Source organism: Poecilia reticulata, linkage group LG15, assembly GCF_000633615.1.
Source record: "Poecilia reticulata strain Guanapo linkage group LG15, Guppy_female_1.0+MT, whole genome shotgun sequence".
NCBI lineage: Eukaryota > Metazoa > Chordata > Actinopteri > Cyprinodontiformes > Poeciliidae > Poecilia > Poecilia reticulata.
In genome coordinates this window covers 26428299-26447027 of record NC_024345.1, presented here as the reverse complement: position 1 = coordinate 26447027, position 18729 = coordinate 26428299, and the positions used below count along the sequence as shown (strand labels likewise).

Below are 18729 nucleotides of genomic sequence, written 5' to 3'. Positions count from 1 at the left end.
ATTGTGTCGTGTTATTGCGCCAAGTAATTTCAGCTTCCCAAACATTGCTTTAAAATATTTTGAATATACTCTTGAAAAATCTGAGGACAGTGGTGTGTGCACCAATTGCCGTTTTCTGGCCAATTATAGATTTTTAGTGTCTAATGACAGAGCAATCAGAACCCCACAAAAATAAATACCGCTCCTGAAAAGCATACCCATTTGTAATATACTTCTTCAGGACACCAGTCACATAAAGAAGTGTGAATAATAAGCTTCACACAGTAATTGAATTTAATCATATTTTCAAATTCATTGATATTTCATTGAAGTGGAGAAAATTGTAAAATTATCAATATAGACAGATCTTTTTTTAAAGCATTAATTGCAATTTATCGCAAAAACAAGAAATCAAAATACAAACTAGAAATATATCATGATACATGATCAGCAATAAATGCTGATGGGAGAGAGCGTTAGTCATTCTTCTCTCATGGTAGAGAAAAACGGGGACAGAGGCTGATTTTCACATCTTTGCAGAGGTAGATCATGTTGGTGGATAAGATCGGTTTTTCATGCAAGTATTGGCCGATCGCCAATCTCCCAATATTAAGGAAATTGGGGCTCGTTTATCAGTGCAACCCTTATGGACAGGCAGGCTTTCCTTGAGTAATTCAGAGTAATGGTTAGAAAAATGCACAAACCACCAGCAGGAGGTGGTTCACTCTGGTGTGTTATTTTACTTCCCTTTAAAAACTAGCAACTTTCAGAGGTGTTAAATTACATTGCTCCCGTATTGCAGTAAAAGACAGCGCAAGCAATGCCTCGTTTAACTAACATGACTTGGTTTGGCATCTGACATCCTAGATTTTCTTTCCAATTCTAGGTAGGAATATTTTAGGAAAATAAATAAATATTTAGCATCTCTTACAGGCTAACCAAGTGATGCACAGCAGCAAATCCTCAGAAACAGTGCAGAAAGAAAAATGCTGCTATGCCTAACACACCAAAATCAAGAGTGCATCACAATCAGTCTTACAGTTCAGATAGGACAAAGAGCTGCAGAGGAACCAAGTCGATAAACAACAGAGATCCTTCATGACAAGACGAGCAACAGACCCGGCAGAAAAGAAAAAGATCCACAACAAAAACCACAGAACAGCCAAATCACTAACACATGAGCCGACATGTATGATCTTTATTAAAAACATACGGTGGCTTAGTCGCATGGCAGTCACTATTTTTGCTCTTCTTTACTCGGTTTTGTTTAAGTTTATAAGGCAAAAAGGGATAAGGTTTTATCATTTATGTATGATTCTCCCACACACATACCGAAGGTTTAATGTAAGAGCACGGAAAATATTAGCTGACAAGACGTCTTATTAGCCATCATATCCATTTTTCTTTCTAATCTCTCCCTCAGGCTGGTGAATCGGTTGTTTTTTGGCAACCGCTGAGCCATGACTTTAAGATGGTTTCAATGAAATGTAAGAAAAAGCTCAGGAGACGGGGAAAGCCGCGTAATCCATAAATAGTTTTGCTTTCAAACTGCCGTTACCGACGTGACGAGCGCCGGCGACTCATCAATCTGACGGGTGACACAAAGTCGGTAACAAGAGATTTCACAACCATGAGATAAACCTCTGAAATGGTGTAAGAAGATCCTCCCCTGAGACCAAAACCCTCCATAATGGACTGAGAGTAAACTACACATAGTGACTGGGGTTAAAAAAAAAAAAAGAGAGAAAAAGTTCAAAAGCTTCACCTAAAGCTGAATAAACATCACCTGATAAATGAGCAGAAACCAGAGCCTCAGAGGGCCTTGAGAAATCCTCCCACGGTCCCACAGCTAACAGTGAAAGTTTCTGATGTCCACGACGACGCATATTTATCCTCGTCAAGTTTTTAACCTCAGTTGTGTTTTTCCCCCTTTTTCCTTTGTGATGCTGTTAAATCTCCATGTAGCAAAATCTAAACAAAGACAAACTGTTCTTAAAAATTGTAAACCTCACATGAAAAACAGTTTCAGAGTTCCCAGAACTATAAGTCATGGCTAAAATATAAAATGTTCAGCAGACAGGAAGTAGAAGGAAGGAATGGAGGTAGGACATAAGGAAGGAAAGAGGGTAGAACATGAGGGAAGGAGGATGGAAAAACAAGAACGAAAGGAAGGAAGAAAAGGTAAAATTAAGGAAAGAGACAAAGAAGTTAGGAAGGACGACACATGAAGGAAAAGAAGGGAGGACAAGGAAAAAAATGGAAGGAAAGACAAAGGGAAGGAAGGTCTAGAGAATAAGACATGGAATAAAGTCTGGAAACAAATATTTCTTCATTCTCATCCAGATCTAGAAGATACTGCAATTAATGACTTTTTTCATGCAGAGCAGCGACTCCATTATAACACGATGTTTAAAGTCTCTTTTCCCCGCACATCCCAACATTAATCTTTCAAACACAAACACAATATAAAGCATGAACTTTCACCATCTTTTCAGGACTCATTTGGACAAATCACATCCTGTACTTTTCCAGACTTTCTAAGGCCCGATAGAAAACTTCAACTTGACTTGAAACTATCAAATATCAGATTTTTATTTCGTTTTTCTTACCACTCTCCCTCTAAATCTCCATGCTAATTTATGCATCATCCACTTCAGATGACAGTCAGTGTCCTGTAAATAACACAACAAAGTGCACATTGTCTTTATAAACTGCTGGCAGATCGCTTGGTAGAGATAAGTTCATCCACACACAACACGTCTCAGTTTATTCAGTAATAATCCTCTTATCCCGTCCTAATGTGAGCATTCAGAAAACGAAGGAGCAGCCAAGCGGCCTCCAGGCACAGCAGCGTTAATGAGAGCAAAGCGTAAGGTTTTTTTTTCTCCCTCTCTTAAATAAAGCTGCAGCAGGTGTGAACGCCAACGAAACGCTCTCACAGGAAGCCATCTGTTCCAGTACAGTAGGAGCTGCTGTTTATGAAGGGGGTAAGCAAACCGCCGGTCGGTGCTGCAGGTCAGGAGGGCGTCTGCAGGACGGACATGTCCCACACGCTCAGAGGAACAGAGTCCAGGCTTTCACTGAGCAACCAACTCAATTAGGCCTGAAGCAATTAATCGTGACGAATCGATTACTGGAATAATGAAACTAATTTAGTAGTTGATTAATTGATAACTGGAGTATACAGACCCAAAAAAGACAATTTCAGAATAGTAATTAAGCCAAAGATGTACAAAATACACTTACATTTTGCATTTTAGATTTAAAAAAAAAAAATCTCTGTCATACGGCTGCAATTAAAACTTGTTTTAGAAACCAATTAATCTATTGATTATCCAAACAATTAATCAGATAAACATTAACCATTTTACAGATATTTAATTTAACCACATCAGCCTTTTTCCTTTTTTAATAAGAAACATTTTATTGCTTAAAATGCAGTAACATTGCATTCCTTTAGTGAGTTTTAACAGGGTGAAGTTTAAACTTTAGCCATATTTATAGATCAATGCTTTTTTTCTTAAATGCAAATGTGTATTCATGTTGTACAGTTTTGGCTTCATTATTGCTTAGAATATAGTTTTTTCAGTTTTTATAGCTTTTTTATGTGGTTAAATGAAAAACCCGTTTAATGTTCCAATTTTTTATCTGATTGATAACCACAATATTTGATACAATAATCATTTACTAAAATAATTATTAGCTCTAAACTCAATAGTGGTTTAATTAAATGCACAGTAATATGAAGAAATCCTATGAATGTGCACAAAAAACATAAACAACTCGCTGAGTTGTGTTTTTCCAACACTAAAATACTATATTGAAGCAGTTTTATGTCAGATGGAGATCCAGATGGCTTCATCCACAGATGGAAACAACAAAGAGTCGACACACTTAAGTGTGATTGTTTCACTCAACAGTTTTCTAAAACATTATGTGCAAATATTTGACCAGAACAGGCAGATTTAGTTAAAAATAACCATCAAGAAGAAGAAGAAGAAAAAAAAGAAAATTTCATCAGATCTACTCAGTCAGGAAAAGTGATTTTTTTTTCTTCTTTTTTTTTTTTTAAACAGCGGGCCGTCTGAGACGACAGGACCTGGAGTGGTTCTGTTCAGACGTTTTATAAAAACAAACCCGCAGCAGACCCGTCTCCCCTGCTGCCGCCGGCGCACAGAGGACACATTCATCCCCAAAAACGGGCACCATGAGGCGGTGGTGGTGGTGGTGGGGGGGGAGTGGGAGCACAGACACACTTCAGCTGTAAGGAATTTATTCAGGCACTCTGACGGCCATGGCAGCAGCAAAACTCAATCTGCAAGAATCAGATAAAACCGACTCAGTTCTGACCCGATGAGCGTTGATTTAATGAGCTCCGTCCCCGGCAGGAGAACAGAATTCTTTTTCCACACACTCGGATGTTCACACCGTTTTTCTTCTTCTTCTTCTTTCTCACTCTAGCTGAGGTCTTGAACTTTATGAGTCTTAAAGAACAAAGTTGATTTTTCTTCTTCTTGTTCTTCTGTTTGAGGTCAACGATCAGGGAGCAGATTGAGACTTTTCCTCCAGGAATTCAGGATTCACGCAACATCCATAAATGTTTGCCAAGCTTGGAGAGGCAGTTATCCAACATGCTGGAAAGCATACAGCTGTGCCTTTAAAAGGTACAATTTATCATGTTACAGCCAACACTTAGTATATTTCACTAGTATTTAAACGAAAAAATAGTGCATAATTCTGAAGTGGAAGAAATGGATATACAAATTCATGTAGAAAGACCTCAGACCGGGATTTGAACCAAGGACCTTCTTACTGCAAGGCAACAGTGCTACGCTTTAAATAAAATCATCATAAGAAGCAGCAATTGGCTTCTCTGCACTGCAAATCTGCAAAATAAAACTGCAAACCAGCTGAAACACTGAGTTCATTTAAATCAAAGCTAAAGCCCAACTGTTTTAGTTGCCTTGGAACCATAATAAATTAAACATTGACCAAAATATTTGATGCCGAACAATGGCACTTGACAAAACGAAATGTTTTCTGGTTTCCATTGTTGACTGTGTGGTGTCTTTAATGACTTTCTGTGTTTTTAATGATGTAAAGCACTTTGAACTGCCTTGTTGCTGAAATGTGCTACACAAATAAACTTGATTGATTGATCATCGTAAGCCACCAAATCAAAAAAAATAAATAAAGAGTTCTCCCTTTTTATGTTAATCTCAGTATAAACCCAGCAGTTCTTTGACGGCGTTTTGACGTTTGTGAGGATATTTGAGAACAATCCGTATCATGAAGTAGAGGTGGGCGATACGGGCCGAAAAATCTTTTTGCAATATTTTGTGGTATTATTGTCATAACAATAAAAGTGATGGTATAAAAACAGTTACTTCCTTTAATTTCTAAAATTCTGTTAGTTTATAAGGGCATTAACCAAACCTAATTTTTTACAATAAATGTTTGTCCCCATCATGGAGTCCAAGGAAAACAGCTGGTAGCAGCATCATGCTGTGGGGTTGTTTTTTCAGCTAAAACAAGGAAGCTGATTAGAGGTGATGGAAAGACAGGTGGAGCTAAAAACAGGGAATCCCTGGGGGTAAAAAGAAAAAAGACTGGTTCAAATCAAAGCATGAGGGTGGCCTAGTCAAAGTCCAGACCCAAATCCAAGAACAGAAACTGTGGCATGACTTGAAAATCGATGGTCATGGATAATCTCCATCCAATCTGAGTTTGAGCTACTTTGCAAAGATCGATAATCAAGTAAACATATTTATCTCTCTAGATGTAGAAAAGCTGGCAGAGAAATAACCAGGGCCGGATTTAGAGAATTGGGGCTCCTGGGCTGGAGCCAGTTTGGTGCCCTATCCCCAGAAAAAAATCAAAATAAAACCTCTTTTACTCATGCAAATTACAGAAATTGTTAGGCAAGCCCACACATTTACAGGTACAAATTGATGAACAGTTTGTTTAAAACATCTGACAGATGACTCCATGTTTGTCCCAAAAACATAATTTTTAAAAATTTCTGCGTAGATTAAAATAACAAAATTCCAACAGCATTTAAAAAAAATACCACATGCAAAATGAGGCCATGCTTGGAAAACACACACAGTATACAACAACAATAATTTAGGAGCCCCCTAAAACTCGGAGCCCTGGGCTACTGCCTCTTTTAACCAGTTTTGGAGTCTGGCTCAGGACATACCCGCAGTACCTACAGGGTAAACTTGTTTTTGTCCCACAGTGGAGGTGTGACACCTAAAATGTGTTACACTTAAGGAAGAAGGAGCATGCAAATACTTTTATAAAGAAAAAGCTCCATAAAACAAGGATAAATGATCCAAAACAGAATAAACACAAATGCACACCAATTTTTTCGTACGCTTCACAAAATGGTTTGAGATGCAACCCTCTGCAGAACACAATGCATCCGCAGATTTTACTCATTATGCAGGCAGACTTCGCTTGCACTATAAATGTGAGTCGTTTCTCCCCCTCACCGGGGGCCAATGGGGGAGGGGTCTCCTACTCCAAACACAAACTTTAACTCCAACTTTTCACATCGAAACCCCACATCCAGGCAGAAGTCTCAGTTATGTGATCACGATGATGATTAATCAGCGTTTTAACCAGCAGAGCATACTCAGAAGTGGATACATTGTAACTGAGCGAAGGGAAACTTAGTACCTACCTTGGAGGCAGATGAATCCAGCCGCGTACAGAACATCCAGCAGGGTTTTTCCTCTCCGGGTTACCCCGGAGTTTACCCTCCGCCGGGTTTTACCCCCTGCCGGTACCTCCATGGTTCCCAGTTCGGTTCTCCCGAAGAAAAGCCCGCAGGTGGAGTCAAAGCGAGAGTCGAGTCACCGTGTGCGCACAGGTATCCCAGCGCCGCTTCCCTGCGCAGCTCCCCCGGGGGAGAAGCCCGGACGGCCTCGGCTGCTCACCTGGTTTCACCGGAACACGGCAGAAATAAGAGGGAACCCAAACCAGGCCAGCTACACGAACCACTTTCACACCGAGCAGCCCCGCCGAAAGTTTGGACCCAACTCTATGAACTTCCAGGTGGCTCACAGGGGGAAAGCTGCGGGAAATGTCGGCTGCTGTGACTCATTCCAGCCCGCTGCGTGGGTCCGACCGAGCTCAGAACCGCCCGGACCTCCTTCAGTCCGGTTTACCTCCCAACTCTGCTTCCTCCCGCTCCGCAGACTCTGAGTGGAGTGGATTTTCTTTCTCTCTCTCCCTCTTCACACACACGCAGTGAAGCAGGCTGGAAAAACGGGAAGCGCTTCCTGTAGATACCTTTCGCAATAAGAGTCGCAAAGTGGCGGAAACTCGGGATTTTCTCCAGTTTTGCGCCTCTATTTTTGCATAATTCCTCAAGAAGGTCAATCAGATTGATTCTATTTTGAATTTAAGTCCAGACTTTGACTAGACCATTCTGCAGAGGTGAGTAGAGGACCCAAAAATTGTTCTCAAGTAAGAATAGCAGTACTTCTACATATTTTTACTCAAGTAAAAGTAAAAAGTAAATATCCCACTTTTTGGATCCAATTACATCCAAAAAGTGGATGTAATTGGATGTAATTCATCCAATTACATCCAAGAGTAATTGGATGAAATTACTCTTGGATGAGTAATTTCATCCAAGAAATTACTCAAGTAAGGTTGGTTGAAAAGTCTATTAAAGTACTGAGTGACTGAACACATTATCAGTCATTTAACATTCAGAAATAACATCACCAGGCGGACCAAAGTATAAAGTTAAGTGGACACTTCGGTATACTAAAGACCAAATGACTATAATTCATATAAGTAACAAAAAATAACACTTAAGCAAAAATAAAAATGGACAAAAATCAATATACTTCAAAATAAAACTTATGAAACTTTAACAAAAATTGCAGGTCTGTGGTGAACTTTTGGTTAAAACATGTTTGTTTTTCATTCAGTGGGTAGAGAATACAAACGTTTTACTTAAGTAAAAGTAGTTATACTTCATAATAAAATTATTCAAGCAAAAGTAGAAAGTACAGCGTAGGAAAAATACTCCAAAAAGTTTTTGTTTTTTTTTTTCAAAAAAGTTACTCAAGTAAAGTTAATTGAGTAAATGCAACTAGTTTCTACCCAACTAGTTGCTACCCAACTCAGCCATAAAGAACAAAATTTTACTTTGAAGTTCTCTACATCCTTTTAACAACATGTATATTTCCGGTACCTTGACACATGAACCCCTCTTTTCCAAATGGAACTTCCGGTAACTCAACTTGGATCAGGAATACAACAGTGCTACCCTCCGGTTTAAACAGATCAATGTCTTTATATACCTGAACATTTTTTATTTGATGCAATATTTGACACAAAAAAATTAACTTAAATATACATTTTATCGAGCTACGAATGAGTGCAAATTGTGCATAAATATTGTGAAACACAATTTGTGTAGCATAGTAAATGCATTTATTGTTTATGTTGAATATATGATTGGAGGACTTCACAGAAAATAGTTACTTTGAGTAATTAAATGTTTACATGACATAGGAACCAGTAAAGTGCACATTAAGCAATTTGTTTTTAGAGAGCCAATAATAATTAGAGAGCCAATAATTTTCTGGACCACCAGGGTTTTTAGGCAGTTTCTTCTTCCCTTTCCCCCCACAAACTGGGATCCAACCAGTCCTGTGATATTTCTGATATTTTTCTTGAAAAGGTACAGGTCTGAGTCCGTCACTACACCCAGATTTTGGATCTGATCACTGGTTTTTAGCTGTAATAACTGAAGCTGTGTGCCGACTTTATCGTTTCCAACTCAAAATCAACTGGACAAAAAAAGACAAGAGAACTATTAATCAAAAAGTTTTTATTCAAGGATCCTCAGAGAAAGTGGCTACTGATTACACACAGGACTGTTCAGGAATCAGGCCCAATCTGATGCTCTAACCATCTAAAACATTCAGTTTAATCCCAACAAACGGATCAGGATCACCTCTTCAGATTATGTGGATTTATCATTTGATGAATGCACTTTTTTCTTACAAAGTTTTCAAGGAAAATCTGTTGAGAGTAAGGAAGACTTATAAAAAAATAAAACTGTATTAGGACAATCCAGTTCTGAGGAGACACTTCACTAAAAATGCAATCAGTGAGAAAAAGACCACCACCTGAGAGTCGTGCAAAAACAAACCAACTCCATCCTGATTACTAAATAACTTTAAACAAACATGCTCTCAAAATGTGGCAGCTGGTGCTAAGAGGCTTAAACCCTGCACCAAATATTTTTTTAAGACATCCAGGTCGAGATAAATCAAGCAGCCTAGTTTTTGTTTTCAGAAACACAATTTAAAATATTGTTTTTCAGCTTTTTGAGTCCAAAATGCCTCAAAGTTTTAAAGTTCAGCAGCAGAAAAAACAATATTTTTTTTTTACATCAAAACAGTAAGTTAAAGCAGCAGATAATTTCACACAACTTAAAATTGTATCAGTCTGATAAATGTTTCACCCTGTACCCAAAAGCTTCCACCTAATTGGAAATTAAATCTCAAAAGGCAAGAAAACAACACGCTCACCCAAACTCATCTCAAACCTCAAAGTCTACAGTTTATTTTCTTGCACTGATAAAACAATCAAATGGCACAGGAAGAGAGGAAGTCACAAAAATCTGAGCTCCAAACAACACAAGAGGAAAATAAAACCAGCACGAGTGACTTTATGGCAACAAATCGATTCAAAGTGCAGCAGCTACTACGAGACGAGGTCCAACACATTAATGAGGCACTCGGGCAACGGAGAAGTTCAGGGCCATGATGAAGGGGGGTAAGGCTGTCGGTCAGCAGGAGACAGAAACATTTAAAACCACAGCGTGTCAGTTATGCAGGGAAGTCTCCGACTGTGGAGGTCTGGGGTGTTGGGAGTGAATAAGTGCCCAGCTGCGAGGTTAAAGACCCTGAAGGAGCTGGTTCTTTGTGGTAGTGTCGTCAGTCATTGTTGCGTCTCAGGAGACGAGTCGGTATAAAGAATAACTCTGATGTGGACATGCGACCTCTTGAGCCGCTCACTTCCCAGTGTACAGATCCACGGTGCTGGAGCTCAGGCCCCGGCTTTCCCTGAAGTTTCCGCCTCCTCGAGTCTGGAACGGAGGTTTAGAAGAAGAGGAACGCAGAGATCAAATCACACAACTTTATATAGAAAAAAAAAAACAATTCGGTTCGCACCACTCTGGTCAACACAACAAAAGAAGAATAAAAAAAGAAAATACAAACAATCTCATGCAGATATTGCTTGCATCACTGCAAACAATCTCTGCATGTTTGCAGAGATTGCACTGTTCTGGCATCAGAACGGTGTTTGTTCTGATGCCATTTCAAAACAAGCATGATCTTTTAGTCTTTGTGCAACAAACACCAGGATAAGCTCTCTGGCTACTGGCCAACAGAGTTTAAAAGCCGATGATGCAACATCTACATCTACTATCAAAAGTATACATTTCCGTTAAACTTTTGCACAGTTTTCTTTGCAGCAACAAACTTTAAAGTATCCTATAGAGTTTTTATGTGAAGTAAACAATTAATTGCTAAGGGGAATGGGAAATGTTAATTAGTTTTGGGAATTCGGTACAAACAAAAATGTGAAAAGGAAGCGTAAATAGATTTCAAATATTTCCATCCTCACCTGGAAAGAGTCGTCACTTGTTCTGTTCAGGTAATTCAGTGAAGCAGCTCTCTTCATGCTGGGAAAGTAACAAGAGGAATAGTTTATATATCAGGTTATTTTCACAAAACTGAAGAATGATGAAACTAGAACAAAAAAACAAGCATTAATAACTTGCATATAAAAATGTTTAATTACTTGGTGTTGCGAGGTTCAGGTGGTCCGTTGCCCTGCAGTTTCTTCACCAGCATCTCGCTGCTGCGACGCAAAACGTCTCTGAGCTTCCCCAGAGAGCCGCTGCGCTGCAGAGCTCCACTTCCATCCTGCAGACACACACACACACTCAAGCTCATCAGCCATTCTCTGAAAGGAAGCTCCTTCTTTTCACTTTGAGACCCATGTTTGTTCCAGTATTGTTGAATTTGTGACAGAAAGAAAAAACAGATATATAGCCTTTGTGAAAACATGCTGAAGAACAGATGCTGCCATGCAGACATGCCTCAGTTATAGTTAGATGTAGAAATGTAAAATCAGGCAAACTCATGCATTAAGCCAGGTTCCTGCTGCGATGTTCAGGTGCATTTTCCTTCTTTATCTAAACTAGCTAGAGCTAAAGTGATCACTAAAAACAGGGTGAGGCAGTCATTATTAGGGGAGCCTTTGCAGAAGTCAACAAACACTTCTGTGGTCTGTTGATTATATAAGATAAGTTGCACTTTAAGCAAAGCATAATATGCCTCTGTCATCATTTGCATAGGCGTACCAGCAAAAAGCAGCTTGTTCTACATTTACTGGTCCCTGGTAGACGTGTAAAAAGGCTTAAAATAAGTCATTTATGTATTGCAGCAGCGTAATCATAAAACGACAAGCTGAAGTGAAGTCAGAGATTTGGAGCAGGAATGTTTGGGATTCGGCACAATTAAATATCCATCATTCAATTGTAAAATTTTGTTTTGCACAATGTTTTTAACATTTGTAGCCTTTTTTCTTGTGTATTTGTTTAATTTTTCCATTTTGAGCAAACAAATCTGGGTTTTCCCAAACAACCAAAGTCTTTTCCTCCTTTAAAAAGGTGTCAGTGGCCATATTACCTGGTTCAGTAACCTTCTCTGCACTATGATCAGACATCATCCACAGTCAGCTGAATGAGAGGCGACCAGAGAGCAGCTGAAACACCAGTCATCAACACTTATGATGCGAAAAGCATCATCTGACTTTTTGAAACTGGAGACGAGGCATTTCTCTACGTTTTGTCTGGACACGGTTAAACGGCTCATCAGCTGAATTATCAATGAATCCCATCAAAACAGAGTAAACATGCCAGTGTTAGCCTAGCTCTTCAGCTAACTGTTCATTATGAAAACAGAAGGGAGGCTTTTTTGAAACTGCGCCACATGTGTCGACTCAGATCCATGCTTAAAATCCAGTCATAAAGCTGCGCCGCCTGTATTTGAGGCATGATGGTAGCTTAGCTAACTCTGTGTAAGATGTGTCAAATTCAAGGCCAGGGGGCCAAATTCAAGACCCGCCATAAGTTTTTATGTGAGGTCCAAATAAGTAGAACTTTCAAGATAACAGTTGTAAGCTTAAATATGATTTTATCAGTCAAATTAAAGTAGTTTTTATCTGTATACTGCTAAGTTACAAAATTGTGAGATGTTCAATATTTAATTTAAAATAGTTCTCATCAAATGCAGCCATTTATTAATATTTTTAACAGTTTGCTAATGGGTAGTTTTATTTAAACTAATGGGGGCTTGTTTCTTTACCTGCTACTGCAGCTAGGGATAGGCGGTATGGACTAAAACTTTTATCATAGTTTATTGCAATAATGATCAAAGTGGCGATAAACTGGCCTCTTCCAGACTTCATTTACATAAGGAAATGTGATTTTGTCACTAAGGCTATACACAGTCACTGTGTGCAGCTTTTATTTTTTTATGTACCGACTTACTAATAACTTCATGAAACTGAGGGGAAAATAATAAAAAAGCAGACATTAGAGCCATTTTTGAGTTTTTATTTATTACTGTCACAACAAATCTAAATTCTTATCATAGTTTATTGATAGAAAATATATTTTCTGTGTGATAAATGCCCACCCTTAGTTGACGCCAACCTAGAATAGGATGTTCTCTGGACTTTCCCATTTTGTGAACATAACATAAACATCGTCTTAGCCTTCACTTGTTTTATGTTTGGGATGCTACCATGTTAAAAGTTATTTTTGTGAAAAGTTAAAAATAATCTTTATGTTCAAGATGTTATTTTTAAAGTCTTTCCTGTGGTTATGCTACTGCAAAGACTTCACTTCAGAGCCTTTCTGCAGACTTTTCCTGTAGTACCAAAACTTGCTTTAACTAAATGATCAAGCAGAGCAAATTGAGATTTTTAACAGTACAGAGAATAAACATATTTTAGTTGCCATAGTCACATTTTATCTTTAAACCACAGTATCTTATCCATCCACCCATTCAAAGTTAAACCAGCTGCAGTGTAGGAGCCTCACCAGCAGGGGGCGATGCAGGCACTTAGAGATGGAGATTGAGTCCTGCTTTGCTGCAATTCTGCAGCTCACATTCACGTTTTCATCCAAAGCAGAGAAAGACACGGTGTTCACAAATGAAAAACTTTATTTGAGAATACCAACAAGTGTTGATGCATTAATCGTCACAATGCAGAATGGTGAATATATAGATATAATGCAGTCCTACATACTAAGATAATGCTTATAGAGCTTATGGTTTTTGTTCTTTCACAAATAGAAACAGAATCCCACTCTATATGTTGAGAACAGACAGTTCAATAAATAAGCAAGCATTCCACTAACAACAATATCATCATAATTGAGTGAACACTGTATTATTTTTCTTTTGTTCAGAGTTGCATTAGATGTATAGGCGTACTCAATGGAAAGGAATGAAGAATCAAGGCATGTAGCACATTGAAAAGCCATAGAGTGAATGCACTCTATTCACTCTATAAATACAGCCTACAGTTGTCAAATCTATAAATACAGCCTACAGTTACACTTCCAAGATGTTAATTTCATTTACATTCGGTTAGGGTAAACCGTGAGGAGACACTCGCACTGAATTCCTGGTGCCAAAACAACATGATTCACCAAAGTTACAATATCTACGCTGAGCAAGAACTAAAAAGGCTCGAAGCTTTGAGTTCAAACTACAGTTTCCAACGCCAGATTGGTTCACTGTGACTGTACCACTGAAACGAGCACATGATCACACCGACATCTGTAAAGTTACACCATTAGGTTACGTATGCAATGCCATCGGAGCAAAGAATTCTGGGTATTTGCATTAAAAAAAGGGATCAAAATCCAACATTAATGGCAAGGTAATCTCTCAAATGGTTCATAGTTGAGCTGACCCCTCCAGTTGCTCTCTGCTCTACATGTCAAACTCATAGTTCTGGTCAGACGTTTACATACACTCATCCTCAGCGTCAACATTATGTTATTAACGATTTATTAATAGTGGACCACGTGTAATACACAAGTGTAATTTAGTGAAATGTTCTTATTTTTTCCGCATTTGTGGCTGTTTATCATTTTTTGGTCAATGTATTTCTCAATACAATTTTCTTGTCCTACTACACACTGCATGATAGAATACCGGCAAAAGTGATTTTTAAACGTTTTTCTTTTTTGTGTCCCTCAAATTTTACATGTGCATGTTCTTCTAAAAAGATCATCTGTTGCTTCAAAATCCATCCATTGAATTTAAATTATTAAGAAATTTCCACAGTAGTCGGTTTGTGTTGATTCCACTCCACAGCTGCGCGCACACAGACTTGGCAGATGTTTTACGCCGGGTTTGAACCGGGAACCTCTGGGTCTGCACTTCCTGCTGCCATCCAGAAAGATGAGCGTTTGTAAACGTCACGCCAGAACCGTATCTTGGCAGAACCAAGCATTTCTTGAACGCCATAGAAACCAAGGACACCTCAAGCCGGTGGGAGCCACCAGAACATGTTACCATAGCAACAGTAGCTTTCTGTCATCAGGCAAAACTTCTCTCATTAGCAACAGGCGGCGCTCACTACAGCCTTTACACTGGGCCAAAACGTATCAAAAGCCTTTAAAAAAAATGTAAACAACGATGATTACAAAAGAACCGACAACACCTAACGTAAAAAGAAAATAAAAATGGCAGCGATCACTTTTCTTTTCACCTTCATTTGATATCATACAGTACCATTTCTGAACCAAGCATCAGGTTAAAACTTTACTAAATAAACTTCTGTAAAACATAAAGTGGCAAAATCCAGGCACCAAGATGGCAGCTCAACTTTTAGGCTTCAACAATTTCCGTGAGATCATGCAGATAAACTAAAGTGTAGAAATTAATATTTTGACTCCCATGATAACTCTAAACATTTCTTTTCCCACCTTCATCTCTACTAACTAGATAAATAAATCTACTATGCCCACATTAAAAAGTATAAGTAAATTCTGCCGAGGGGGAAAAAAACACGTACAAGTGACGTCCTCACAGGGATAGATTACACACACAAACACACACACACACGCACACACACACACACACACGCATACACACACTCATAACAACTTCCTCTAATGTCAAAGTGAGAGAAAGAGCTGAAAGAAAGACTTCTGACATTGGTTAGTGACAGGAAAGTTTGAGAAGAGCAGAGATGAGAAGACCAAACGTCCCAGCAGTGGCCAGTTGAGCAGGGAAGAGAGATGACAACCAGGAGGGGGGGGGGCTTTCTGAGTCTCTGCTGCAGAGGGGGTGGGGGGGCACCGGAGACGGAAGAGGAGTTGTTGGTTTGTAGGGACAAAGGAGCCCAGAGGGAACGACAACACACATCCCTTTGTTACTGTGTTGGGGGGAAGGAGAGAAGCATGAAGGAATAATCTTGATGGCTTAGGCCTGATAAACGAGAGAGAAGAGAGACAAAAACAAGGACAAAAAAGGACAGACATTGTAAGATTAAAAAGCTCTGGGTTGGGCTTCCTGTGCTACAGCTCCCTGACTTCTGACACATCTGAGATGCATCGATCCTTAGGCATTACATTTTCTAAATCTGACAGCTAAGTTATAATACGTAAAAAAAAAAAAGTGTATAATAGACATTAAGAGCACCATTAAAGAAATTATCAGGTGATTTCTTGACTATTTTAGCAAGATTCAGATGTCCCACCACCCGAATCTTAACTTTTTATTCATGCTAAATCTCCGTGTTCATATAATAATCTTATTAGTCTGGGTTAATTCACTTGTTTATCTATTGGTACTCCTTTTTCAGACCTACTTGTTGTATTTCATATCTCTAATCAGACTATTTTCAAACAAACCAAAACATATGGTTTTATTTTTTTGTATTTTTAAGTATTTTCAAGTATTTTCATGATTCATGGAGATAAGTGGTGATACAAAAAGGGCTTGGATCTCATTTATAACTGTGTACAAACATCTGAAAATCTGATTTTCAGATCATTTAACTTGTGAAATCTGGTTATCTGGTTAAGTTCCAGATAACTTTTATAGATATGACAAATTGTAACCACGTTGTTACCAAAATAAGTGACTTTCTGCAGCTAAATATCATCTATTAAAAATGTAAAATATTTCCATACAGTAGATTAGGACCAGATTGTAGAACGTTATGATAAATCCTCAGGTTAAAGGCAGCTAAAAATTAATGCATCAACATAATCTGATGTAGATGCGACCGTTTAATTCACAAAAATACTCAGGGACGAAACCTTAGATTATATTTAGCAAAACTAAAATTCAATTTACTCAAAAATGCATTATATTTTAGAAGAAATTACCAGAATATTGTCTGGAAACACTAATGTTTTTCCACAGTTGGGAATGGGCAATTACTGTGTTATTCACAGTTAATTACAGTTATACAACTGTTAAGTGCAATGTTTTATTTATTGGAGCTTTATTTGTTTTTTGAGGCTCTGACTGCAGTGACAGATTTATAGAAAAAAAACTGATGAATTTTAAATATTTTTAACCTTTTTGTAGAGAAATATCACAACAATGTGATAAAAGCCTATATGTATGGAAGAAATATTGTCTCATTAGAGTTAGACATTTTAATTTTTATCTTACGCAATTATGTATATGAAGTTAGTTTCTTTCTTTTAAATGTGCTAGTAAAAAAAAATAAAAAAAATAAATCACCTGCAAATGTGACACCAAAGCAGTCAGTACCAAATCGAGTTGGGCGGCTTTCAGCCAATCAGATTACGCTTCTTTGATCACATGACACCAGTGCAGCTGGTTAGCAGGGTTTCATGAAGATGAAGAAAGTTTTTCTCTTAAACAGAGACCATTACAGAACAGGCAATTATTGACAGCCATTGGAGATTTGTTATTGTTTCATTTACTCAAACTGAGTTAAATATTTCACAGACCTAGTGTCACATGATCAAAGAAGCGTAATTTTGATTGGCTAAAGCTGCTTGACTCAATCTAGTGCTGAATGCTTTGGTTTGAGTCACTAAAGGTAATCAAATATCAAATTAAAAACATTCATAATTTTAATTTGATAAAAACTTCAATGCCATTAATTCAATGTCTAAAAACAAACCTTTCCGTTTTATATTTCTTCCATACATATTGCTCACCCAAGCTGGAGTATAGTAAAATTGAGGATTTCCATCCCTGAGATAATGCTGAATTTGTGTGACGTGAAAATGCTGCAGCATAAGAGCTGCATTTCATTATAAAAAAATAGAAGTCAACCCAGAAAGCTGCAGTCAGATTAGCGATGCAGTCTTTGTGACTCAGCTCTTTTTATTTTCTCCTTGGGTACTGGAAAGTCTGAATCTGGCAGAGAGTGCACAGTAACTGACTGTGCACTGCAGATGCAGCACAGGATGCACCAAATACTCTGAGAAAACCTCATTTTAACCAAACAAACTAAACCTCAAAATTCTAATAACAACACTGAACTATGTTCCATCACTAACAAAATATCTCTCATAACCTGACTCTGCATCCCCCCGCCCAGGTTTGTTTTCATTAACAGGGAGAGTACAATCCACTGATTGCCAGGGGGGAAAATTTGATTGGCAGGCTGATTGGTTGTCATGGCAAAACAAATCAACAAAGAAACATGTTAGTGGTGAATAAAGGATGGGAAAAGCAAAAAAAAACAGAAGAGGTTTGAAAAGCAGTGCATTAAATGCGAAAATCGAAACTCCTGCAGGCACACGTACACTTTTCACAGGTCAAGTCATGCTTTTAATGAGACATAAAACTAAATGAACCCAACACTCAACCACAAACGTGTTGTGAAACAGCTGTGATGTCATCGGGTTAGCAATCTGTACACCAAACTGGTTCAACACACACTTAATGAGATTTGTAAGCAGACAAATAATGTTGCAAAAGGTAACAAGAGAAAGCAGATGGGTATCGGCTCCGACACAAAATCCTTTGAATGTCTAAAGCAAGGAAGACGATGGGTCTTTAAGTGCTTGTTCATTCAAACTAAAGGCTAGCTGAGCTACATGGCATGTTTTTATGTTTGTAAATAAATGGATGGATGGATGGAAGTAATTAACACTTTAAGTAAACAGGTCAAGCTTTCAGAAACGATGAGCAAATAGAGACATTTTCTCACTCTCCTCTTACAATGGACTGCACTTTTGCATGAATACACATGCGGTTAGATCGACTGCTGTTAAGCTTAGAAACAGTTTTACATTTATTAGCACCTTGGTGAGAATGTGGACAAAGCCTTAAATTAATCTTTCACTGCAGTAGGATAATCATTCAATGAATAGTTTAATAGAAATCCAGCCTTTTATTTGAAACAATTTAAGAAATGTAGAAAAAAAAACAACTCAAGATTATGAAAGTGTCGTAAGTTCATTTGTCTAGAAAGTCCAGTTCGTTTGGGGAGGTGTGAATGCATAGTCAGACTCTAATGCAGAGAAAATAGTCCAACTCTTATCCGAACTGAAACCTAGGAGTTGGTTAGATAAAGGTGAACTCTGGTGCGGTTCAAATGCATATTTGGATGCAAATGGACCAGAGATCGCTCCAAAAGCAGGAAGTAGAACAGATGAACTGGTTTTTCAAAGAGTTTTGGTCG

General features: G+C 38.2%; 2 protein-coding genes across 9 annotated transcripts in view; both read right to left on the bottom strand.

Moving 5' to 3' along the window:
• ptk7b (protein tyrosine kinase 7b) overlaps positions 1-7201 on the bottom strand; it is an 84972-nt gene extending 77771 nt beyond the window's left edge. The window contains exon 1 of the mRNA XM_008430295.2: positions 6668-7201. Within this exon, the coding sequence (XP_008428517.1) occupies positions 6668-6779 (112 nt within the window). The 5' untranslated portion in view covers positions 6780-7201. The remainder of the gene's footprint in view (positions 1-6667) is intronic.
• A 1618-nt stretch (positions 7202-8819) lies between these two features.
• Positions 8820-18729, bottom strand: part of klc1b (kinesin light chain 1b) — a 31069-nt gene continuing 21159 nt past the window's right edge. For 3 of the 8 annotated variants that reach the window (XM_008430292.2, XM_017309055.1, XM_017309056.1), the window contains 3 exons: positions 10822-10946; positions 10645-10702; positions 8820-10102 (listed from right to left, as the gene is read on the bottom strand). In XM_008430292.2, the coding sequence (XP_008428514.1) occupies positions 10028-10102; positions 10645-10702; positions 10822-10946 (258 nt within the window). In that variant the 3' untranslated portion in view covers positions 8820-10027. Of the gene's footprint in view, positions 10103-10644; positions 10703-10821; positions 10947-13238; positions 15540-18729 lie in introns of those variants that run through there. The other 5 variants (XM_008430291.2, XM_008430290.2, XM_008430289.2 and 2 more) reach the window with 2 other exon arrangements.